Source organism: Neopsephotus bourkii, unplaced genomic scaffold (genome assembly GCF_033783945.1).
Source record: "Neopsephotus bourkii isolate Nb327-2 ecotype Australia unplaced genomic scaffold, CSIRO-AGI_Nbou_v1 NB_1493, whole genome shotgun sequence".
In the NCBI taxonomy this organism is placed as follows: Eukaryota; Metazoa; Chordata; class Aves; order Psittaciformes; family Psittacidae; genus Neopsephotus; species Neopsephotus bourkii.
The window spans coordinates 1,100,142-1,126,955 of NW_026901969.1; the positions used below are offsets into that span (position 1 = coordinate 1,100,142).

At 43.9% G+C, this 26,814-nt stretch overlaps 1 protein-coding gene across 1 annotated transcript in view; it reads left to right on the forward strand.

Annotated features, from left to right (window-relative positions):
* Positions 1–26,814, forward strand: part of CUNH12orf50 (chromosome unknown C12orf50 homolog) — an 89,140-nt gene that overhangs the window by 5,887 nt on the left and 56,439 nt on the right. Inside the window, exons 6-8 of the mRNA XM_061369304.1 lie at positions 5,279–5,356; positions 7,934–8,053; positions 8,240–8,440. Coding sequence (XP_061225288.1) covers positions 5,279–5,356; positions 7,934–8,053; positions 8,240–8,440 — 399 coding nt within the window. The remainder of the gene's footprint in view (positions 1–5,278; positions 5,357–7,933; positions 8,054–8,239; positions 8,441–26,814) is intronic.

A 26,814-nucleotide genomic window follows, 5' to 3' on the forward strand; every position in this document is an offset into this window, starting at 1 on the left:
TCCCCCCTGGGCATGACGTGCTGTGGTATGGAATACCTCTTCGGTCAGTTTGGGTCAGGTGTCCTGTCTCTGCTTCCTCCCGGCTTCCCCTCCTCCCTGGCAGAGCATGAGACTCACAAAGTCCTTGGCCAAACCAAAACATCATTTTTATCAGCTTTGTTCCCAGCCCGAAAGTCAAAACACAGCACTGCACCAGCTACCAAGAAGGAGAAAAAACGACTGCTGCTGCTAAACCCAGGACATTATCCACCCCTTATTCCATACCATTCACGTCATGCTCAGATCCTACATTTTCAATATACCATCACTCTGATCTCAGTGCACTTCTATCTTAGTGCAAAGACTAGTCCCTATAAAGCTGCTGAGTCCATCTGGTCCATGAAGTCAGGCTCCATCTCTTGTAACAGTCTTTCACAACAGGAGAGGCCGCGTGCAGTATTGGGTCGTTGCCTGCTGATGCTGATCATTCCCTTACTGTAGAACTTGTCTGGTTCTGTCAAAGTTCGCTCTCTGTTGGGATGATGGTTGAAGAAAAGTCAGGGCTAGTCGCTGGTGGCCTGAAGACATCTGGTTGATGGGCTATTAAAGTATTACACAGCAGGCAACAACATACAATGAAGTTCATTGGCTGTTTTCCCCTAAAATTAAATCCCCTTGAGGTACACATCGGACTTCCCCATCATCCCGCATTACCCACCAAGTGTATCCAGGTCCCTGAGCAAAAGCAATCCCACGAGTGGGTTTGCCTTTACTTGAAGCAGGAATAACCCAGACTGTCTTCCCCAGCAAATTCTTCATATGCACCACAGGAACTTTGTCCCCCTCTACAATATGTAAAAGTTCCGATTGGGCTGGGCCAGCTCTGTTGGCAGATCCTCTAGTGTTGACCAACCAGGTGGCCTTTGGTAAGTGTGTATCCCAATGCTTGAAAGTTCCCCCACCCATTGCTCTCAGTGTAGTTTTTAAAAGCCCATTGTACCTTTTGATTTTCCCAGAGGCTGGTGCATGGTAGGGGATGTGATATACCCACTCAATGCCATGCTCTTTGGCCCAAGTGTCTATAAGGTTATTCCGGAAATGAGTCCCATTTTCTGACTCAATTCTCTCTGGGGTGCTGCGTCGCCACAAAATGTGTTTCTCAAGGCCCAGGATAGTGTTCCGGGCAGTGGCGTGGGGCACAGTGTACGTTTCCAGCCGTCCGGTGGTTGCTTCCACCATGGTAAGCACATGGCGCTTACCTTGGCGGGTTGGTGGCAGTGTGATATAGTCAATCTGCCAGGCCTCCCCATATTTATACTTCAGCCATCGTCCTCCATACCAAAGAGGTTTTAACCGTTTGGCTTGTTTAATGGCAGCACATGTTTCACACTCATGAATAACCTGGGCAATAGTGTCCATTGTTAAGTCCACCCCTCGATCACGGGCCCATCTATATGTTGCATCTCTGCCCTGATGGCCTGAAGTGTCATGGGCCCACTGGGCCAAAAATAATTCACTTTTATGTTGCCAATTTAAGTCCATCTGAGCCACTTCAATCTTAGCAGCTTTATCCACTTGTTGGTTGTTCTGGTGTTCCTCAGTGGCCCGACTCTTGGGTACATGGGCATCTACATGACGTACCTTCACCACCAGGTTTTGCACCCAGGCAGCAATATCTTTCCACAGTGCAGCAGCCCAGATAGGTTTACCTCTACGTTGCCAGTTGCTCTGCTTCCATTGCTGCGACCACCCCCACAGGGCATTTGCCACCATCCATGAGTCAGTATAAAGTACTGGCCACTTTTCTCGTTCAGCAATGTTCAGGGCCAGCTGGATGGCTTTCACCTCAGCAAACTGACTCAATTCACCCTCTCCTTCAGCAGTTTCTGCAACTTGTCGTCAAGGATTCCATACAGCTGCCTTCCATCTCCGATGTTTTCCCACAATACGGCAGGACCCATCAGTAAAGAAGGCATACTGCTTTTCACTTTCTGACAGCTGATTATATGGTGGGGCCTCTTCAGCACGCATCACCTCCTCCTCTGGTGACATTCCAAAATCTTTGCCCTCTGGCCAGTCCATGATGACTTCTAGAATGCCTGGACGACTGGGATTTCCTATTCGAGCTCATTGTGTAATTAGTGCAGCCCATTTACTCCACGTAGCATCAGTTGCATGATGCGTAGAGGAGACCCTGCCTTTGAACATCCAGCCTAGCACGGGCAACCGGGGTGCCAAGAGGAGCTGTGCTTCGGTGCCAATCACTTCCGAAGAAGCTCGAACCCCTTCATAGGCTGCCAGTATCTCTTTCTCAGTTGGGGTATAGCTTGCCTCGGATCCTTTGTATCCCCAACTCCAAAAACCAAGGGGTCGACCTCGAGTCTCTCCTGGAGCTTTCTGCCAGAGGCTCCAGGTAGGGCCATTCTCCCCAGCTGTGGTGTACAATACATTTTTTACATCTGGCCCAGTCCGAACTGGTCCAAGGGCCACTGCATGAACTATCTCGCGTTTAATTTGCTCAAAGGCTTGTTGTTGCTCAGGTCCCCATTTAAAATCATTCTTCTTACGGGTCACGTAATAGAGAGGGCTTACAATCAAACTGTAATTTGGGATGTGCAGTCTCCAGAACCCCACTGCACCCAAGAAAGCTTGTGTTTCTTTCTTATTAGTTGGTGGAGACACTGCTGTTATCTTGTTGATTACATCTGTGGGGATCTGTCTACGTCCATCTTGCCATTTTATTCCCAGAAACTGAATCTCCTGTGCAGGTCCCTTGACCTTACTTCGTTTTATGGCAAAACCGGCTTTCAGCAGGATTTGGATTATTTTCCTCCCTTTCTCAAAGACTTCTTCTGCTGTATCGCCCCACACTATAATGTCATCAATGTATTGCAGGTGTTCTGGCGCTTGCCCCTGTTCCAGTGCAGTCTGAATCAGTCCATGGCAAATGGTAGGGCTATGTTTCCAGCCCTGGGGCAGTCGGTTCCATGTGAACTGGACACCCCTCCAAGTAAAAGCAAACTGTGGCCTGCACTCTGTTGCCAAAGGAATTGAGAAAAACGCATTGGCAATATCAATCGTGGCATACCACTTGGCTGCCTTTGACTCCAGTTCATACTGAAGTTCTAGCATGTCTGGTACGGCAGCACTCAAGGGTGGTGTGACTTCATTCAGGCCACGATAGTCTATTGTTAGTCTCCACTCTCCGTTAGACTTTTGCACTGGCCATATGGGGCTATTAAAGGGCGAGCGGGTCCTGCTGATCACTCCCTGACTCTCCAGTCTACGGATCAGCTGACCTAGATACTTGCCCATACTGTCCCACACACCCTGCCACTCATGGCTGTCCAGCCTCAGAGAAAATCTCTTGGTCCTCCTACTTCGTCGTTTAACCCCAGACAAGACCCAAACCTGACTCTGCTTAACTTCTGAAAACAGATTAAATAGTTGTGGCCAAAATACACTCTGTATACGTGCCAACATGGTGATCCCCATCACAATCAGCAAACAAGTCTCAATAGCATTAAAAGGCCATTCAAAACTCTCAAATGATGCTGTAAATGCTCTGGGGGGAGGACTGGGAGGGTAAAAGAATGCCTCCTTCACAGGTTGACCACCCGAGAAGGAGAAAGAATATGTGTAATTGCTAAGCACTTCTATTATATACCTCCCAAAGTATAAAGGTGGTGACCATACTGGGAACATAAGCCAGATAAGTTTCATGATCAATAATTCTATTGTGTTACAAGTCATTATCATAAAGTACACTGAGACAAGAACTTTAGCCCAAGCCCCACACTTGAAAAACACTAATACAGCAAATACCAGATCTAAGTAAGTTACAACATTATGAAGCTGTGAGATCAAGAGGAACAACTTTGAGAGCCAATAAATCAGCATTGTGATGAGTGACTATTAATCCGGTCAGATCTGTCGTTATCTCAACCCCTTCGTGCCCCACGTTGGGCGCCAAAAAGAACTGTCGTGGTTTAACCCCAACCAAGACAGCTTGTGCACTTACTCCCAGTGAGTGGTGCCAGGCTAGAAGCAATCGAGGCCCACGTTAGTCCGCCCCCTCCCTTTCCCAGGGGCTGCCGCCCCCTTTCCCCACTCCCAGAGGGGTGGGGAGGAGACTCGAAGGAATGCAACTCCCACGGGCTGAGATAAGAACAGTCTAGCAACTAATGTACAATACGAATCACCACCGCTACCACCAACGACAACAATGATAAGAGAAAATAGCAAAGGAAAGGAGTACAATACCACGCGCCGAACCACCAGTCCGACCCGGCCGACCCCCTGTCCTTCCGGGTACCTCCCAGTTCCCCCCTGGGCATGACGTGCTGTGGTATGGAATACCTCTTTGGTCAGTTTGGGTCAGGTGTCCTGTCTCTGCTTCCTCCCGGCTTCCCCTCCTCCCTGGCAGAGCATGAGACTCACAAAGTCCTTGGCCAAACCAAAACATCATTTTTATCAGCTTTGTTCCCAGCCCGAAAGTCAAAACACAGCACTGCACCAGCTACCAAGAAGGAGAAAAAATGACTGCTGCTGCTAAACCCAGGACAGTATGTTTATACACTTAGGTCCTTACGGTTTAAAAGTTTTTAAATGTGGTTCAACCGTTCAGTGAATCTCATTTACAGATGAGAGATCCATAGGGATCCACTGACTTCCTGAACTCTGTAAGCAGTCTCGTTACCGAATGTTATTCTCACACCTAGCAAAAAGAATCCATACCAAGCTCTTCGCTCGTTTATCCAGTTTATTTGAATGTGTTTCTTTTCTGTATTTTTATATTAATGCAGGAAACTGCAGACCAGTCAGTCTCACCTCTGTGCATGGCAGGATCTTGGAGCAGATTCTCCTGGAAACCATGCTAAGGCATACGAAAAAACAAGCCCAATGTTGCTTCATTAAGGGCAAATCATGCCCGACCAATTTGGTGGCCTCATTTAGAGGTGAGAGTCCCACAGGGGAGGGATGAATTGCACATTCCTGGAGAGTCAAAGTGAAAGAACAACCTGATCTAAGGTGCACACTGCACAAATGACTGTACTAGTAATTTTAAATCAACACACATTAGCTTCTTAACAAGGCTTATGACTGCAGTTCCTTTGCCCTTGGAAATACCTACACTGAAGGGACAAATTCCCTATCCAGAAGCAGGGACTGCAGTAAGGAGGAAAAAAAAGAAAGGAAAGCCAAACCAAAAATGTAATGGAAACAAAATTTGTCATGGCATTTGACTGTTAAGAATTGTTGAAGGTCTTTGTCTAGCTAACTTAAGTGTTTCCCACAGATGTTTCTGACTGGGTGCCTAAGACTGCTGAGGATATCGAAGAGGAAAGAGCAATAAAGGACATATGCTATAAATCTGGTAAGTATGAAAGGAGTTGTCACTCTTTTCTGAGCAGCCATGTTGCACACACAGTAAATTTGGGGTATTTTTCCCTCTTGGATAATGTTCAGGAGAGTTTTATGGGATTCAGCAGCCTGACCAACAGCTGTCACCCAGTCCTTTGTCACCGTCTCAGGAAACTGAGCTACAGCCCTTGGAAGCTACCCAGTGGGACTTGCAGAAAGGCAAGTACTTTTCGTCACCTCGGACAATGGGTTCCACTTTTGCAATTACTCTTACAAGGAGAAACTATGACAGAGTTTGCCCCTCCTCTCCAGGCCTCTGAACTCAGGGACAATTAAAGACCGCATATTTCCTGTATATATATATATATAACACATATTGTGAGTGTCACACACAGGGTGACTGTGTATTGATTGTAGAGGTGAAAGTTGGAAATAGGCTATCAACCATCCTTTGGTTAGTAACGTAGTTTAAAGTTCTTGTCTAGGCTCTCTCTTGTAAAAGGAGAGAGATTTTCACAAAAAGAGGCACTCTTAAAGACCTTTTTATTCCACCATAAGAGACTGCCAAAGGAAGATGAGATGAGTCCCTTTCCCAGAGATCTCCTGCGTGTCTAGATGATGGGATGTAGTGATAAATCATTAGATACATTCTGAGAAAATGACAGAGGTTTAACCAAAGCATTTCTTTAATTGAGTTCTCTGAGGCTTTAAGTTCCTCATGTAGGCTTTTAAGTGCCTCATGTAGGCCCAGCTGCACAACTACAGACAGCCCCTGGCACAGCTGACCTGGCCTTCCTAAGGCTGCTCCTGCCCACTGATGGCTCCTTACTCACGGACCTCATCTGCTTTCCTGAATTCTCCTTCCCTTGTGTGCCCCAGTCAGTCCTGCCCTGGCACACCAATGACGTACAGCACTGTTGTGCTCTGCTGACTTGTCCTGTGAGTGAAGTCACCATGCACTGCCGGGCCGAGTTCCTGTGGAGTTTGTTGGGTTTTTTTACTTTGTGATTTTCTCTTTGTTTGTTTTCCCTAATTTCCCCATTTTTATAAAAAAGTGCTCATAAGTGTTCATTTCTGCCTCAAGCAATTACCTGAATTCCTTTAAATCTGTTATTTAAAACAAAGCCCTTAAAAATGGGTTTGTCCACAAAAAATAGTATTTATGTTCCACCAGGTGAAAAAAAGCCCCCTACACCCAGCTCTAAATGTCTGGAACTGGGTGAAGCCGACCTTCAAATGCTCTAACATTTTAAAGTGTGTCTTTGTTGCCTTTAAAAACTCACACACAAACTGGGAACTGGGAAAAAAAAAAAAAAAAGATTTTTTTCCAGATTTTTAAGTCCAAGTGTGAACAGGTCTGTGCAAGGATTACAAGTTCCCAAATGTTTAGGGTTTTGTTTCTTGTTGGGAATCTCTGTGGGGTTTCTTTTTCACCTCTCATTTTCCCACAGACCCGTGTACTCGTAATAGTAAGAAAGTAATTGTATAAGATTCACCACATGTACAGCAGATTTTATTCAAGGTTTCTTTAAATGTTCTAAAATATCAGAATACACTCCCACCAAGTCTTACTTGGATGTGCACAGTAGTTACATCATGTACTAATCCATTAAGTCTGTTTTTACTAGTTCATTTACAGTATCTGAAAACTGTTTCGTCCTGCAGCAGAAGTTGAAGAACATTGCCTGTTTGTGGGAAAGACAACCCTCAGGCTGTGTGAGGATCAGCTGTGCCTTCCATCACAGCAAACCTCGTTATATCAATGGACTTTTTCTACCACCTACAAACAGTGAGTAAATATATTTTCTCAACAATTTGTTCATTAGAGATAGTCAACACAAGACATTTGCCATGGCAAATCAGTCTGGTATCATTTGCTATCCCTGCAATTGGAACATAAGCAAAGGAATTGTATTGGCATTTTGTAGGTAGTTAGGTTCTGGCGATCGGAAGATGTCGCGCTGTACAGAAAGCATTTCTTTAATTGAGTTCTCTGAGGCTTTAAGTTCTGTGATGAAAGGCACCTTGAAAATACCATCAATTTGGTCAGGTAGGATTCATAAATACCATTCATGAAAAGTGAGAAGCCAAACAACAAGCAGGTAACTTATAGCTGGTTCTTTACTTTGGAGCCAGTGTCTTCTTTACTCTGTGTACAATGGTATTTTCTTAGAGGGCATGAGTGTTATAGCTCAGGTAGTGGAGTTACTCCAGGCAGGATCCAAAGAACAGCAACTTCTTCTCAGTGAGGGTGACAGAACACTGGAACAGGCTGCCCAGGGAGGTTGTGGAGTCTCCTTCTCTGGAGACATGCAAAACCCGCCTGGACACATTCCTGTGTAAACTTATCTAGGTGTTCCTGCTCTGGCAGGGGGATTGGACTAGATGATATTTTGAAGTCCCTCCCAATCTCTAGCATGCTGTGATACTGTGTAACAGCCAAAAGAGAGAGAAGAATATGAAAAGGGAGTTGGAAGGCAACTGCACTGCACTCATGACAAGCTCACAGACCTGGGAGGAAGCCAATGGCAGTGCCCTTCCCAGTGCTTAAACACCAGCAGCTGAAACATTATTTCTGATGCTTTCACAGGTGACAGCAATACAATTCCTCCAGAACTGATCCCCACAAGTAGAGAAGGAAAGACTACGGGAAGGAGAGTACCAAAAGAGAGTATTTCCAGAACGGGCTGCAGATCCTTTGGAAATGGAGGTAAGATACTTTTGCTTGGAGTTCTTATGGCTAATCGTTACCTCATGAATGACCTAACTGTCTATATTTGGATTGGGCTCTCCATAATGAACATTTTCTTAATCTTGTCTTCCAGCCTTCAGTCTCCTGCAGTCTGTCAAATTTTCGGTAATAGCACAACAGTATGATTTGTTTTTTGACTTTTAGATAGCTACACTGCAGAACCCAGTGCACAACCCGGTTACCAACCAAAGGGTCACTGGAAGGATGGTGAAAACAATTCTCTTCCTAATGTGAGAGAACCTGGAAGAAAGACTTATTTCCATTCTTCAGAACCACGAAGATCAGCATATGTAGTCTACCGAACTGTCACAGTCACCCAAGAACCCAAGTTCAGCCGACCTAGAGGTGGGTTCCTGCTTAAATGGAAGATTCTTAAAATGCCTGCAATATACCTGCCTGTATTGTGCTGTGGTCGATTGTGTCCCTGCAGGTAGAATATGTGATTTACGCCTGAAGACAGGTAAGAGAACATTTGATGCAGCGTAACTTTCATAACTAGACTGCAGCAGTGCTCACAGACAGAAATGTAATGCTTTATAAAGCTCTGCAATTAGTCAAGACAGAATATTCATAAACAGTAATTAACCACCTTCAAAGCAGGAATTCTTTTCTCTGCCCAACAGAGAGGGACGAATGCAATGATGTGCTGATACGTATGAATGTACCGATCCACATTCATTACAATGTGTTTTTCATTCTTTTGAAATATTTATTAAACCTTGTAATAGTTACCTTTAACTTCCCCATTATTGGATGATTTACAATTATGTTATTCAGGATTTTTTTTTCATCTTGAATAAAAAAGGTTTAGATCTTACTCAAACTGTTCTTCATTCAAATGCAGTGTAAATTTTTATGATTATTATATTTTCACTTTTTTTTCTGTTGGACACAGCACAATTTTATTCTTCCTGCATTCATACAGGATGATATTTCCCATTGTCTTTGTCCTCTTGATAGTATGTACTATTCTCACATTTGACAGGAGCCTACAGGTGGGATACTGAGACTTCTTCTGTTCTTCTTGGATATCTGGTTTGGATGTAACCATAACTGTATGACCTTTGCTTTATTTTTAACTTGCTAACAGAGCCTCAAAAATCTAGTACATCATTTGGGGTCTATATGCCTTTCTCCTGTTCCTGACCAGAGATTCTCTGGAAAACTGTGTTGTTTCATCTGTCACTTCATCAAGAAAACTAGCAGTAAATAATTTCAATAATCCTAAATTAAAAAGTCATTTTATCATGACAGTTTTGGTCACCTCTCTTAAACCACGTTGAATCTCTATCTTAAGCTGCCTCCCTGTCTTCACTTCTGATACAGGAGTCTCCCCAATACCATTTAAAAACAAGGTGGTCAGCATCATTCCTGACAACTGGAGAAAGTGTAATATAACCCCATTTTCAAGAAGGGGAAAATGAAAGACAAAGAAATGAAGAACAGCAGGGTGGCTGGTGACAGCCAACATGACTTCCCCAAGAGTACATCATGCCTGACCAATTTCACGGCCTTCTATGACTGGGCTATGGAACTGATGGATAAGGGTAAAGCAGCTGACGTCATCTATTTGGACTTGTGACAATCGTTCGACACTGCCCCACACGACATCTTTGTCTCTAAACTGGAGAGACATACATTTAATGAATGGATCACCCAGTGGATAAAGAATTGGCTGGATGGCTGCACACAGAGAGTTGTGGTCAATGACTCAACATGCAACTGGAGACCAGTAATAAGTGGTGTCCCTCAGGGGTTGGTGATAGGAATGATCCCTGTTCAACATCTTTGTTGGCGACATGGACGGTGTCCACGTTTGCCAACGGCACTAAGTTATGTGGGTTGGTTGACAAGCTGGAGGGAAGGGGTGCTGTGGGCCAATGCCAACCTCATGAAGTTCAACATAGCAAAGTGCAAGGTTGCTGGGTCAGGGCAATCCCAGGCACAGCTACAGGTTGGGCAGTGAAGTGATTCAGAGCAGCCCTGCGGAGAAGGACTTCAGGGTATTAGTTGAAAATGAGCCAGAAGAGTGTGCACACAGTCAAGAAAGCCAACTGTATCCTGGGCTGCATCAAAAGGAGCGTGACCAGCAGGTCAAAGGAGGTGATCCTGCCCCTCTACTCTGCTCTTGTGAGACCACACTCGGAGTATTGCGTGCAGTTCTGATGTTCTCAACATAAAAAGGACATGGAATTGTTGGAACAAGTCCAGAGGAGGGCCACAAGGATGATAAGGAGGCTTGAGCTGTATGAAGACAGGCGGAAAAAAACTGCAGCTGTTCAGCCTGGAGAAGAGAAGGCTGCATAGAGACCTCACAGCAGCCTTCCAGTATCTGAAGGGGGCTGTGGTGGTTTAAGCCCAGCCAGTTCTAAGTTGCTGGCTGGGCTTAAACCATAACGGGCCTACAAGGATACCAGAGAGGGGCTTTTCATCAGGGATGGTAGCAATAGGACAATGGTTTTAAACTTATATGTTAAGGTTAGATGTAAGGAACTAGTTCTTTGAGGGTCATGAAGCACTGAAACAGGTTGCCCAATTAGTGGTGAATGCTCCATTCCTGGCAGAGTTCAAGGCCAGGCTGGACAGACCCTTGGGTGACATGGTCTACTTTGAGGAGAACCTACCTGTGGCAGAGGGGTTGGAACTAGATGATCTTTAAGGTCCTTTCTAACTCTAACCATTCTGTGATTATATGATTCTACGTTTATATGATTTTTGTCATACCAACAATTACCATTTTTGCTACTGTTTTGTGGTGTGTTTTTTTTTTTTTTCAGTAGTTCCTGAGCCATCTGTTCAGAAATGCTCCAAAGGAAAGAACGAGCCTGGCAAAAATAGGAGATTTTGGACACAAACGGACATCTACGGTAATACCGCAGTGTTGGGTGTAAACTGAAAATTTCAGTTTTAGTACGGAATTAATAATGTGAATTAATGCAATTAGTCTGGAACTAAGAGAAAACAAGGGTACTTACATATAACATTGCCTTGCATCTAAGTACATTCACAAGCATGGATAAAACAGGAAGACCGAATTATGCATTAGTTTCCTCTAAAAGCAGCTGATGCCTTTGGGAAGATTTTCAGTACAGGAACGTGCACTTAGTTAAAGTCCAGAACGACCGTGGCAGAGTCACCTCGCCTGGGAGGTCCTGTGAGCCTTATGGATAGCCTGAAAAATTATAAAAAAATCTTTGAAGAGAGAACTAGAGAGAGAGAGAATCTGTACTTAATCCTAGCTTCTATTTCAGAGGTGTTGCAGGACTCATCCGATGCAATCATAGGTTCTTCAGCTAAAGTAATATTTGTAATAGTATAGTATCTGAGTCACTTGTCAGGCTAAGAAAGTCTTTCCAGAAAGTGCATCTCAAGTGAGGAAAGCATGTCTGTGCTCTTCCTACAGACAAATACACTTCAGGATCCCATAATGCACCAACTTGGAAGAGAAGAAATCCACAGGCAAAAACATTCCCTAAGACTAAAAACAACCATTCAGGTAACTGCTTGATCGAGATTTTGACCGTTTGGTCTCCTCTCACCTAGAAACCAAAATTCCACAGTAACAACTTCCCCAACCAAATCCCAAAAGATCCTATGCAATGCTCAGCAGTCTGGAAGAGCAGTTAAGAGTTGTGCTGATGCGCAGACCTGAAATTTGGCCTGTAGAACTAAGTGATTCCTAATTTTGTATAGTTTTACTTAAAGAGTGTATAATTTTACTGTATGAAATTATGCACAAAACTGTGTTCTGTGTATCTACTTTAACAGCAGAGCCAAGAACACATGGAAGCGACCCGAAAAGGAAACCAATATGAAGACAGAAGGGAGATGAAACGAGTACTTGAATTCACAAGAACAATCTAAACTGAAAAAAGGGAATTCTCAACTGTAGTTCAAGCGATCATAAAATTGTAAATTTCAAAAGTAAGATACAGGGTACTCTCTGTAATGTTTCAATACATTAGAAATTGTGGAAATTGTTTAACAATAATTTCACTCTAATCCTAAATGTACGATATATTTACCTAATAGCAGTAAAGACGTGTCATATTTTATATACATTATTTCCCTTGCCTGTATTAAGACTGTAATCGCTTAACATAAATTACACTGAACTTTGATCACATTGAATTGACAAGCACAGTATTACACCTTCTTTAGCCTCATCCTTCAACCTCAAAGCTCTTTGCAGAGAACTTGGCACCTCAAACCAACAAAACTTCCTCTGTTATGCCGTTAAAAACAGGCCAGTGCAATGCAAGATGGCAAAGGCATCCTGGTGTTAAATACTTCCCATCTTAGAAACCAGGTTTGTCACCACTGATCTGAAAATGCTGCATCTATGAGGATTTCATGAAAAGGGAAATTTTCAGAGGACAGAGAAAACACTCAGATGAATTTTCCAGAAACCTCCCTGCTTCTACCCTAGCAGTCACAGCCCTCCCTGGTATCTCTGCCTGTACTTTGTAAAGAAAAACCAGCATGTGCCAGTTTGAGATCTAATCCTGTCAGATCTTCTGTATAAAGAAACAACAACCGAGGAAGTACCACAGTTTAACCCCAGACGGCAACGAAGACCTACACAGCAGTTTGCTAAATCACTCATTCGTTCCTCCCTGGTGACTTGTAAGAAAGAAACAGAAGGGCAAAGGTGAAAAAACTCCTGTGTTCACATAAAAACAATTTAAAGGGGAATGCAAAGCTGCACACACAAGCAAGTGATGCACACATCACTCACCACATCCCATCAGCAGGCAGGTGTTCAGACATGTGCAGTGCTGGCTTCCCATGGGGTCACAACCTCCTTTGGGCATCCCCTGCTCCAAAGTGGGATCCTTCATGGGCTGCAGGGGGAGAGCCTGCCTCACCATGGTCTTCACCACAGTCTTCACCATAGACTGCAAGGGTATCTCTGCTCCAGCAACTACTTCTTCACTGAAATCGGACTCTGCAGATTTGCTGCACTCACAGACTCTCATCCCTCTCTTCAGGTGCATCTCTGCAGGTTTTGGGGGTTTTTATTTTTTTTTTCTCCTTTCTTAAACATGTTATCCCAAAGGCCCTGCCACTGTTGCTGCTATCCCCAAGTCACTGATGTCACTCACTGCTGAGGAATTGAACCTATGTCAAATCTACAGCTTCACTTACCCCTCTAAATATTTATTGTGGTGTAAACCCAGATGTAAATCAGACCATGCAGACTCTGTCTTACTCCCCCCCCTTCTCCCCCAACCCCACTCCAGAAGGGATGGGGAGGAGAATCAAAAGAATGTAACTCCCATGGGTTGAGATAAGAGCAGTCCAGTAACTAAGGTATAACACAAACCACTAACGCTACCACCAATAATAATAACAATGACAAGGGAAATAACAAAGGAAGAGAACACAACTGCTCACCACCTGCTGACTGACACCCAGCCCAACCGCAGCAGTAATCTAGCCCTTCCAGGTAACTGCCCCCAGTTTTACATACTGGACATGACACGCCGTGGTATGGAATACCTCTTCAGCTAGCTTGGGTCAGGTGTCCTGTCTCTGCTTCCTCCCAGCTTCCCTCCTCCCTGGCAGAGCATAAGGCTCAGAAAGTCCTTGGTCAGACTAAACATTACTTAGCAAGAATTAAAAGCATCAGTGTTATCAGTGCTGCTCCCAGGCCGAAAGTCAAAACCACAGCACTGCACCAGCTACTAAGAAGGAGAAAAATGACTGCTACTGCTGAACACAGGACAATATATTTGTTCAGAGGCAGCCCGGGGCCTGAATGGGATCAGAGCTGTTTGTTAGGGACACAAGCATCCACTGCTCTTTCTGCTGTAGCAGTGGACATCATGGAAGCAAGAAAAAACAATGAACCTCAGCAGTGTAAGCAGTTAACAAACAGCACTTACGAGCAGGAATCAGGTAATTTCTCAATTCACTAGAAGGAGTGGAATAAGAAACGTGGAGCACAAGGACTTGCATTAAAAAATGCACACAGAATAATGTTCATCTTTGTGCTCTCAAGACAACAGGTGCTACAGGAAGAAGTTGGATATTATTTAAGCACCACAAGATGAGTTTCTTCCATTTTACATTAAAGAAACATGGGACGGGAGAATGGGAGACTCTTTGAGATCGTGTGATTTTCAATACTTTGATGAAACGAGATAAAGGAAGATGTTCAAGCTCGACAGGCCACATGGAACCATTATGCTGATGTCACCAGCTAGACAAGCCATTGGTAGCCATGGCAATGGAACATTCTATACTGCCTAGCAACTGGTACAGAATGTGAACTCAACAAGCCTAAAGAAGCTGCCATCTCTGTGCAAGTGAGAGTAGGGAAGCACAAGCCGTGCAAATGGCCACAGGTGGAAATGACTGCAGTATGTGATAATGGTTTTGCAATTAGACCAGATGGTCTCAACCTGGATTTGATTATTACAGGTCCCTCTTAACAAAAGAAACCTAATGTTCTTTTCTGCAGATGCCCCACTGCCACAGGATAACCAAGAAGTGATTCTGCCTCCAGCCCAGTGTCAAGGCTCACTCACATGTCCAGAGAATATTGTAATACCAATTCACCCTCCATTTATTATAAACCTCAACAATGAAGAGGATGATGAAGAAGATGATGAAGAGGATGATGAAGAGAACTGTAAGCAAGTTTTTTTCTATCCTTTACAAGCAAGTAGAATGGGTTTTGTAAAACATTACCATGTACATCACAGCCAACTGATTCATTAGAATAAGCATTATTTGAATAAAAGAGTGGTTGACAAATTGCTAAAAGAGTTTCCAGCAAATCTCCAAATTATCAGACCTGACAGTCACCAGCGGTGAGTGAGGCACCATTTTCTAACTCCTGTGAAATGCCCAGCTGTATGTTTCAGCAGTGGTATAACTCACATTCCTCTTTCTCATTAACTAGACTTTAAAAGGTGATCCCCAATTCAAATAATACGATCCACAATTCAGATGGCCATCGAAAACTCCTCACAAGTCCTCACAATTCAGGGATGACATTACAGGCTTAGGAGGTACTTCTTTTCCTGGAAACCAGCTTTTGAACAGGGGCTGTACTCACTCCTCAGTGAAGGTAATGGAAGTCACAGGTTTGTTTACAAACGACAATTGTGTGAATTCAACTTGTATAACCTGTTCCACTGATTTCAACTCCATAGGCAGTCTCATTACACGACATTATTCTGAACTCTAGCAAACAAAATCCATACCAAGCTCTTTCCTATTTCACCTGAATGTGTATGTTTATATACTTAGGTCCTTATGTTTTAAAAGTTTTGAAATGTGGTTGAACCATTCAGTGAATCTCCTTTAGAGATGGGAGGTCCATAGGGAAGGGATGAATTGCACATTCCCGGTGAGTGAAAGCGAGAGAACAACCTGCTCTAAGGCACACACTGCACAAATTATAGTACTAATAATTTTAAGTCAATACATGTTATCTTCTTACAAGGCTTGTAACTGCAGTTCCCTTGCCCTTGGAAGTACCTAATGTGAAGGAATGATTTCACTGTCCTGAAGCAAAGGCTGTAACTGGAATGGAAGTGAAAAGGAAAACTAAAACCCAGAAAACGTAACCAACTGAAGTCCATTATGTATTTGACTGTTAAGATTTGTTGAAGGTCTTTGTCTAGCTAACTTAAGTGTTTCCCACAGATGTTTCTGACTGGGTGCCTAAGACTGCTGAGGATATCGAAGAGGAAAGAGCAATAAAGGACATATGCTATAAATCTGGTAAGTATGAAAGGAGTTGTCACTCTTTTCTGAGCAGCCATGCTGCACACACAGTAAACTTAGGGGTATTTTTCCCTCTTGGATAACGTTCAGGAGAGTTTTACGGGATTCAGCAGCCTGACCAACAGCAGTCACCCAGCCCTGTGTCACCGTCTCAGGAAACTGAGCTACAGCCCTTAGAAGCTACCCAGTGGGACTTGCAGAAAGGCAAGTACTTTTCATCGCCTTGGACAATGGGTACCACTTTTGCAATTACTCTTACAAGGAGAAACTATGACAGAGTTTGCCCCTACTCTCCAGGCCTCTGAACTCAGGGACAGTCCTAAGGCATTTGCAAATACCATAAAAATACTTAGTTTTTCTCCTTCTTTGTGTGTATGGGTATCACACATGTGGTGACTACCTGCATCAACTGTCAATGGAAAAGGTGAAAATGGGCTCAATATTAAGCCCAGGAGTACTTTCCTAGGGTAGACAACATCAGTTTTTTGTGTAATTGTTCTTCAAAATCACAATTTATGTATTCTAACCATTCTAATGTTAAGAACTGGTTTCAATTTCTCTAGCAGGCTCTCTCTTGTAAATAGGGACAAGAGTCCCTATCTACACTCTTTATAGGGCTATTTATTGCACCATGAGGATGCCAAAGAATGGTAAAAAACACCTTTCCCACAGGGGTTTTGAACTTTTTGCTGGACCTCTCTGGTGTCTAGATGATGAGATGTAGTGGTACATTCCAAGAAAAGGACAGAGATTTTTCCCCAAAGCTTTTCTTCAACCAAGTTCTCTGAGGCTTTAGGTTCTGTGATAACAGGCACCTTGAAAATACCATCAATTTAATCAGGCAGAATCCATACGTATCATACATGAAGAGTGAGCAGCTAAAGAACAAGCATGTAACTCATATCCAAATCCTATAAAATTTAATGATACAAAAAAGGGAGGAGAGAGTTCAGGAAGAAGAGTACCAAGAGAGAGTATTCCCAAAAGAGATCACAACTCCTTTGAAATATGGAGAGAGGATACTTGATCATTGACTTCTCATTGCTGAACATCGTATCTTCAGTGAAATAACTCTTTTAAGTGTCCTGTCTCCTGCAGTATGTATAATTTTCAGTAACAGCACAACAGTATTGGTTTGGGTTTTTTTTCCCTATTAGAAAGCCACACTGCAGAACCCAAACTACAACCCAGTAACCAACCAAAGGGTCACTGTAAGGATGTTGAAAATAATTCTTCTCTGTATTATGAGAAAGAAACTGGAAGAAAGACTTCCTTTTATTATTCAGAACCCCAAACATCAGCACATGTAGTCAATCAGATTGTCACAGTCACCAAAGAACCCAAGTTCAGCCGACCCAGAGGTGGGTTCCTGCTTAAATGGAGGATTCTTAAAATGCCTCCAATATACCTGCCTGTGTTGTGATACAGTCAAGTGTGATCCTGCAGGTGAACATGAAGTGATTTATGCCTGAAGACAGGTAAGAGCACATATGATCCAGCAAAACGTTCACAACTACAGTGCAGCCGTACTCACTGACAGAAACGTAAAGCTTTATAAAGCTCTGCAATTAGTCAGACAGAAAACTCATAAACAGAAATTAACCACCTTCAAAGCAGGAATTCATTTCTCTACCCAACATAGGGGAATGAATGCGGATATGCACAAATATACAGATTCCCACTGTCTGTGGTCTTCCTACAGACAACTACACTTCAGGATCCTATAATGCACCAACCTGGGGGCAAAGAAATCCACAGGCAAAAACATTCTCCAAAACTAAAACAACCATTCAGGTAACTGCTTGTTAGGGATTTTGACTGTCTGGTCTCTCCCCACCTAGAAACCAAAATTTCATAGTAACAGCTTCCCCAACCAAAACCCCAAAAGATCCTATGCAATGCTGAGCAGTCTGAAAGAACAGTTAAGAGTTGCATTGATTTGCAGACGTGAAATTTGGCCTGCAGAACTAAGCCATAATTCCTAATTTTGGACAGTATTCCTGATCTGAAGGCAAAAGTTGTACCTGCCTTTCAAATGAGGAGCTACAGGAGAGGGTTTGGCTTGTAGCACTGGACAAAGCTCAGCAGAGACACTGCAGGAGCGTGGTCTATTTGTCTCTTTTTGTCTGCTTATGTAGCATCTCCAAAAGCCAAATGCTGATCAGCCAAGCTCCTAATTCACGAAAGGAATCAGGCTAGTAAACATTCACAGGATGCCCTGGGGACCTAAAATTAATAGATTTTACAGCTGAGCAGAAAGCAGAGAAGACGACCTTGTCTCCTGTGTTGACGGTTTACCACTTAAACTGCTTCTGAAAGAGCATATAGTTTTGCCATAGGGAATTACGCACAAGGTGTTCTGGGTTTGTATTTTGACAACAGCACCAAAAAAGACATGGAAGTGAACCACAAACGAGAAGGGTATGAAGACAGGAGGGAGATGAAGCGAGATCTTAAATTCACAAGGACAACCTGAATTGCAGAAAGATAGGGGAATTCTCAAGAGGAGACATCAAACAAAATTCCAAAAATAACATGTAGGAAGTACACTGTAACATTTCAAAAATGATTAAATTTTAATCCTTCATCACGGCTGTTACTGCCTTGTTCTCATGCAGATTCTTCTTCCAGACAACTGGACTCTATCAGCCCAGCCCTATCCATCCCATTCCTGATTCCTAATCCTATCTAAGTACTCCAGTGTTTCCCGAAGACATGCCAACTTGGAAACTGCTCTAAGACAAAAGAAGAAAGACAATCTCCTTGTGAACTCTCTCTGCCTTTCCATTATTGATTAGAGATAATGTTGCCTTTGTATGCACTTCAGCTAGGGCATATGCACTAGAAGGGTTTCCAGCCTAGCACTGCAGTTTTTGGAGATGTGCCTTCCTTTACGACAATGGGCAATGGAAACTCATCCCAATGAGCTGCTCTGAGCTCTCAGCTTGGAGCTGAAAGGCAATAGCACCATTTTATTCCAAGCAATACCCAGGCCAGTCCAGTGAACGCTGGCAAAAGCATCCTGCTCTTAAATACTTTTTGTTTTAAGAACTGGCCTTGTAGCCATAAGCAAAAAATACAGAATCTCTGAATATGCATGGGCCAGTTTGAGATCTAATCCCGTGTTGGATTCTTCTTTAGGAAGGAACACCACCTGAGGAAGTGCCATGGTTTAAACCCCAGCAGGCAACTAAGCCCCACACAGCAGTTTGCTTGCTTGCTCGCTCGTTCACTCACTCACTCACTCCCCGCCCCATTGACTTATGGGAGAAAATCAGAAGGGCAACAGTGAGAAAACTCCTCGGTTCACATGAAAACAGTTTAATAGGTCCAGTAAAAGCCACGCACACAAGCAAAGCAAAACACGGACCTCACTCACCACTTCCCATCAGCAGGCAGGTGTTCAGACGTCTCCAGGGAAAGTGGGCATCATCACGGGTCGGGAAGACAAGCAACATCACGCCAAACATCTCCCCCCCCCTCCCCCCCCCCCCTTACTTCTTGTTTTCCCAGTCTGTCTGTAGACCGCCCTTTCTAGCTCGGGAAGTCAGAAAGCCGGCTGGGTCCCTTGAAAGTTTCCCAGTACCATTATCTTGGAGTGACCCCGTTCCTTGCCGTGACCGTTCCCGACACTTAGAAAAAGCAAACACAACACCTGCGTGAGCTCCTGGATGCCGCACCGTCCATTTCGACAGAGACCTGCAGCCAAACCCCTCGCCACATGGCGGCCTCACTGCCGTCGGCCCGCCACCGGAGCCGCGGCGGCGGCCGGGACACCACCTGCCTGCCTACCTGCCTGCCTGCCTGCCTGCCTGCCGCCCAGCCCCGTGAAGCCCAAACCCCCTGGCCGGCCCCGACCACCTGCCGCTCCCGCTTGCCCAATGGCTCCTTCTTCGCCACCGTCAGGAACAAACACGCCACGGTCCGCTGCAGCGCGTCCCAACACCTCATGACCCCCGACGCCAGCCCCGCGCCGAGCCCACACTGCACCTGCGCCGCGCTCGCGGGGTGCCACGGGACGTGGAGCCCATTACTGCCCCCCGCCGCCATCTGCGGCACGGCCGTGGGCGCGGTGGGTGAGCTGGGCTGCCTGTCTCCAGCAGCCTGCAGCCTCGTGTCGGTTCCGCCGCCCCGCCCGGCCGCGGGTCTGCTGCAGCTCCGCGCTCCCCAGCGGCAGTTGCCGCCGGGCCAGGGGCCGCCCCGGGCTTCACAGCTGTGCTCGGACATGGGCCCAGGCGGCCACGAAGCTGAGGCCGAGGCCGGCCTGAGGCCCCAAGCTGTGGGGACCTCTCCCTCAGGACAGCCGCCTCCTATCCTTACCCAGGCTCCCTGCCTCGGCGTACAACCCATGAGTCTCTGCCGGGTTGACTCTGCCTGGACGCCAGGCACCCACCAAAGATGCTCTACCACTGCCCTCTTCAGCTGCACAGAGGGGAGAACAAACAACGAAAGGCCCGTGGGTCGACGCAAGGACATGGACAGAGATCACTCACCCTTTTCTCTCTGTTTATTGCCAATCGCAGCCGAGCCGGGCATGAAAAAATAAAAGGCAAATTTCTCAACGCCTTCCCCCCACCAGTCCCTTCTCCCCTGCTGTCATCGGCCCTGCTGGACACATGGGAAGCTTCCAGCAGCTCCTCCCTGTAGCCCCCAGCTACCACATCTTTGCCACACAAACCCTGGGCAGAATCAGTTCTTCCTGACCAGCCGTGCTTCAGTGCCTCATGTAGGCCCAGCTGCACAACTACAGACAGCCCCTGGCACAGCTGACCTGGCCTTCCTAGGGCTGCTCCTGCCCACTGATGGCTCCTTACTCACGGACCTCATCTGCTTTCCTGAATTCTCCTTCCCTTGTGTGCCCCAGTCAGTCCTGCCCTGGCACACCAATGACGTACAGCACCGCTGTGCTCTGATGACTTGTCCTGTGAGTGAAGTCACCATGCACTGCCGGGCCGAGTTCCTGTGGAGTTTGTTGGGTTTTTTTACTTTGTGATTTTCTCTTTGTTTGTTTTCCCTAATTTCCCCATTTTTATAAAAAAAGTGCTTGTAAGTGTTCATTTCCAAGTCACAGACGTCTCTCACTGCTGTGGATCTGATCCCATGAACTGGGGATAACAGCATGCCTTCACTGATTTCCAGGACCAAAATTTAATTTCCCCCCAAAATATTTTTTTTTGTTCGGAGGCAGCCTGGGACCTGAACGGGAACAGAGGTTTTTTTTAGGGATCCATGTGTCCACTGCTCTTTCTGCTGTGGCACTGGACATCATGGAAGCAAGAAAAAGCAAGGAACGCCAGCAAGTTAACACCTAGCACCCTACTACATTTTACAGTAAAGAAACACCAGAATGGGAGACTCTGAGAGACAGTCCCATTTTCCATACTTTACTCTGAAGCAACAAGATAAAGGAAGATGGTCAAGCTGGACAGGCCACATGAACCATGGTGCTGATGTCACCCACAGGAGGAGCCGTTGGTAACCATGGAAACGGAACACTCTATACTGGACAGCAACTGCCTTCTTCAGCTCAGGATGCCTAGAGGAGGTACCACATCCTTCCTTGAAGCCTATTGCTCTGTGGAGTTTTGTTTCAAAAAATCCTAGCAGAGCTAATATTCTGAAGGTCCAGTTTTTGAAACAAAGCTACTGATTTTAGGATAAGATTACGGTTTGCCAGAATGTAAAAGCTTTAACGTTTTCATGTATCTTCAGAGAGTATTGAGAGAGAAGGAAAGGTAGAAGAGGCGAAGATGCCCACAGCAGAGAATGAACTCAGTTTCCATTTTCATTCCCCCTATGCACAGGTAATGCTGTAGATTTTAGAGTGGTTTGTATCCTTGATTTTATTGGTATCTGTTGAATATTGAAAGGGAGGGCCTTATGTTGAAAGGGAGGGCCATGATACAAACTTTCAAGTTGCTATGGCATCCTTCTGTGTCACGGCAGCACCTGTAAATCAAAATACAATATTTTCAGAGGTGTTGAGAAGAGGTAACGGTAATCTAAACTATATACAATTTAAACTGGGCACAGGCAATCAAAGAACACAGAAGTTAGAAATCATGCCTATAGACCACTCATCACTTTCTTATTAAGTTAATATTATATTGATTCTCAATAAATAGGCCATGTTTATCATTTCTGCCTCAAGCAATTACCTGAATTCCTTTAAATCTGTTATTTAAAACAATGCCCTTAAAAATGGGTTTGTCCACAAAAAATAATATTTATGTTCCACCAGGTGAAAAAAAGCTCCCTACACCCAGCTCTAAATGTCTGGAACTGGGTGAAGTCGACCTTCAAATGCTCTAACATTTTAAAGTGTGTCTTTGTTGCCTTTAAAAACTCACACACAAACTCACTGAGAAACAACAGGTCACCTGGCGTGTATAGCTCTCAGCTGGGATGTGGTCTGTATCCAGGATAAAAAACTTGAGTTTACATTTGTCACTGTGACACTGTTACACATGCACCACTGCACCATCTTCCCCATTTATGAAAACCAAAATCTTTTAAAGGAGCAGAGTCACCTTTATGACAGCCATGGGGGTATGGGAAACCAGTGTGACTATCCAGAAATTTATTTTCTTTGGGTGCAGATTCTATCAGTGTGGAAAACCTCTTGGATGTGATACTGTGCACCCGCTACAGAAATGGAGATATTCACACCTGTTCAGTGGATTTAGAGATACGGAAATAACAGGTGGAAAGGAGCAAGCCCCTTCAAAACACATGTTTTTGTTTGAAAACAAAAGTGACTTCCTGCAGCCAAGTTGATGTTTCCAATGGGAACTGGAAAAAAAAAAAAAGATTTTTTTCCAGATTTTTAAGTCCAAGTGTGAACAGGTCTGTGCAAGGATTACAAGTTCCCAAATGTTTAGGGTTTTGTTTCTTGTTGGGAATCTCTGTGGGGTTTCTTTTTCACCTCTCATTTTCCCACAGACCCGTGTACTCGTAATAGTAAGAAAGTAATTGTATAAGATTCACCACATGTACAGCAGATTTTATTCAAGGTTTCTTTAAATGTTCTAAAATATCAGAATACACTCCCACCAAGTCTTACTTGGATGTGCACAGTAGTTACATCATGTACTAATCCATTAAGTCTGTTTTTACTAGTTCATTTACAGTATCTGAAAATTGTTTTCTCCTGCAGCAGAAGTTGAAGGACATTGCCTGTTTGTGGGAAAGACAGCCCTCAGGCTGTGTGAGGATCAGCTGTGCCTTCCATCACAGCAAACCTCGTTATATCAATGGACTTTTTCTGCCACCTACAAACAGTGAGTAAATATATTTTCTCAACAATTTGTTCATTAGAGATAGTCAACACAAGACATTTGCCATGGCAAATCAGTCTGGTATCATCTGCTATCCCTGCAATTGGAACACAAGTAAAGGAATTGTATTGGCATTTGAATAGGGTTGTTGCAGGAATTTTTGTTGCTGTTGTGTTACAAATCTTTGGATATCAGAAATGCAGCATAAACAGGAGTGAGAGCTAAAAGAGAGTTGTTCATGGGGATTAACTTCAGAGATGGAGACAGGTGTCATGAGAGAAGTCCAGGAAGACTTCTAGTCAGAAGCAAACCCTTTGTGCTCCTGAAATTCCCCACGGAAAAGGTAGCCTGACATATCTTTTACAGTGGTGGGACTCTGAACTCATTTATTCACTTCAGACCAGGTATTACTAATTACACTTGTCCCTATATTGTCAATTTTAATATGACTTTTAAGACTTTCTGTAGCTGGAAGATGCTCTTTTGCCAACCTCTGCAGAAAATTCTTCCTGAAAGGCACAATCTCTCCATGATTAATTCCTTATGATAATGGTTTCAAAACTAGAGCTGCTGATGTCAATGGACTTTTTCTGCCACCTATTAACTGTGAGTGAAAATATTTTCTCAACAGATTTTTCATTAGAATTCAGAAAACATCCTTCTACTCTTGCTCTAGTGCTTCCATATTGTATATTAAGGGCGAGAGATGTACCATGGCAAGACAGTCAGGTATGATCTGCTATAGCAAGCTACCGAAGTCAAGGAATGGAATTGCTTTGGCATTGGAATAGGCTTTTTGCAGGAATTTTGCCTATCATGTTACAAATCGTCACAGCAACGCCTGGTATGAAAGATGAAGTCATGAACGGTCGCTTAGACTGCTGAGATCAATGGAGCAGGAATGATTTTTCCTTGGGTATTTGGTAGATTAAATCTCTCTAGTACTGATCCTGCTCTTTTCTGCAGATGTGCCATTGCCACAGGATAACCAAGAAGTGATTCTGCCTCCAGCCCAGTGTCAAGGCTCACTCACAAGTCCAGAGAATATTGTAATACCGATTCACCCTCCACTGATCATAAACCTCAGCGATGAAGAGGATGATGAAGATGATGAAGAGGACGATGAAGAGAACTGTAAGCAAGTTTTTTCTATCCTTTACAAGCAAGTAGAATGGGTTTTGTAAAACATGACAATGCACTTCTCACCCAAGTAGAATGGGTTTTGTAAAACATGACAATGCACTTCTCACCCAACTGATTCATTAGAATAAGCCTTATTTGAGTAAAAGAGAGGTTGACAAATTGCTAAAAGAGTTTCCAGCAAATCTCCAAATTATCAGACCTGACAGTCACCAGCGGTGAGTGAGGCACCATTTTCTAACTCCTGTGAAATGCCCAGCTGTATGTTTCAGCAGTGGTATAACTCACATTCCTCTTTCTCATTAACTAGACTTTAAAAGATGATCCCCAATTCAAATAATACGATCCACAATTCAGATGGCCATCGAAAACTCCTCACAAGTCCTCACAATTCAGAGATGACATTACAGGCTTAGGAGGTACTTCTCTTCCTGGAAATCAGCTTTTGAACAGGGGCTGTACTCACTCCTCAGTGAAGGTGATGGAAGTCAAAGGTTTGTTTACAAACGACAATTGTGTGAATTCAACTTATATAACCTGTTCCACTGATCTCCTCAACTCCATAGGCAGTCTCTTTACACAACATTATTCTGAACTCTAGCAAACAAAATCCATACCAAGCTCTTTCCTAGTTCACCTGAATGTGTATGTTTATATACTTAGGTCCTTATGTTTTAAAAGTTTTGAAATGTGGTTGAACCATTCCGTGAATCTCCTTTAGAGATGGGAGGTCCATAGGGAAGATGAATTGCACATTCCCGGTGAGTGAAAGCAAGTGAACAACCTGCTCTAAGGCACAAACTGCACAAATTTCAGTACTAATAATTTTAAGTCAATACATGTTATCTTCTTACAAGGCTTGTAACTGCAGTTCCCTTGCCCTTGGAAGTACCTAATGTGAAGGAATGATTTCCCTGTCTGGAAGCAAAGGCTGTAACTGGAATGGAAGTGAAAAGGAAAACTAAAACCCAGAAAACGTAACCAACTGAAGTCCATTATGTATTTGACTGTTAAGAATTGTTGAAGGTCTTTGTCTGGCTATCTCCTAATCTTTTAAAAATATTTCCCACAGATGTTTCTGACTGGGTGCGTAAGACTACTGAGGATATTGAAGAGGAAAGAGCAATAAAGGACATATGCTATAAATCTGGTAAGTATGAAAGGAGTTGTCAGTCTTTTCTGAGCAGTGGTATCTGGGTATCAAACACGTGGTGACTACCTGCATCAACTGTCAATGGAAAAGGTGAAAATGGGCTCAATATTAAGCCCAGGAGTACTTTCCTAGGGTAGACAACACCAGTTTTTTTGTGTAATTGTTCTTCAAAATCACAATTTATGTATTCTAACCATTCTAATGTTAAGAACTGGTTTCAATTTCTCTAGCAGGCTCTCTCTTGTAAATAGGCACAAGAGTCCCTGTCTACACTCTTTAGGGCTATTTATTGCACCATGTGGATGCCAAAGAACGGTAAAAAACACCTTTCCCAGAGGTGTTTTTAACTCTCTGCTGGACGTCTTTGGTGTCTAGATGATGAGATGTAGTGGTACATTCCGAGAAAAGGACAGAGATGTTTCCCCAATGCTTTTCTTCAACCAAGTTCTCTGAGGCTTTAGGTTCTGTGATAACAGGCACCTTGTAAATACCATCAATTTAATCAGGCAGAATTCATACGTATCATACATGAAGAGTGAATCTAAAGGATTGATTTCCCTGTCCGGAAGCAGAGGTTATAATTGGGATGGAAATGAAAAGGAAAACTAAAACCCAGAAAACGTAACCAACTAAAATTCATTATGTATTTGACTGTTAAGATTTGTTGAAGTTCTTTGCCTAGCTAACTTAAATATTTCCCACAGATGTTTCTGACTGGGTGCGTAAGACTGCTGAGAATATCGAAGAGGAAAGAGCAATAAAGGACATATGCTATAAATCTGGTAAGTATGAAAGGAGTTGTCACTCTTTTCTAAGCAGCCATGCTGCACACACAGTAAACTTAGGGGTATTTTTCCCTTTTGGATAACGTTCAGGAGAGTTTTACGGGATTCAGCAGCCTGACCAACAGCAGTCACCCAGCCCTGTGTCACCATCTCAGGAAACTGAGCTACGGCCCTTGGAAGGTACCCAGTGGGACTCGCAGAAAGGCAAGTACTTTTCATCACCTTGGACAATGGGTACCACTTTTGCAATTACTCTTACAAGGAGAAACTATGACAGAGTTTGCCCCTCCTCTCCTCTTTTTCAACTGAGGGACAGTCCTAAGGCGTTTGCAAATGTCATAAAAATACTTAGTTTTTCTTCTTATTTGTGTGTATGGGTATCACACACATGGTGACTACCTGCATCAGCTGTCAATGAAAAAGGTGCAAATGAGCTATTAACCCCACATGTACTTTCCAGAGATGCATAACACTGGTTTCTCTTTTGATTTTTCTTCACAGTCTAGATTTATGTAGTGTAATTTGAACAATCCTAAGATTTTTTTTCACTTTATAGTACTGAGTGACCAATTTTGCAATTCTAAACTATTCCACAGAATTTGGCAGATTCTTGGTTTTCTCATT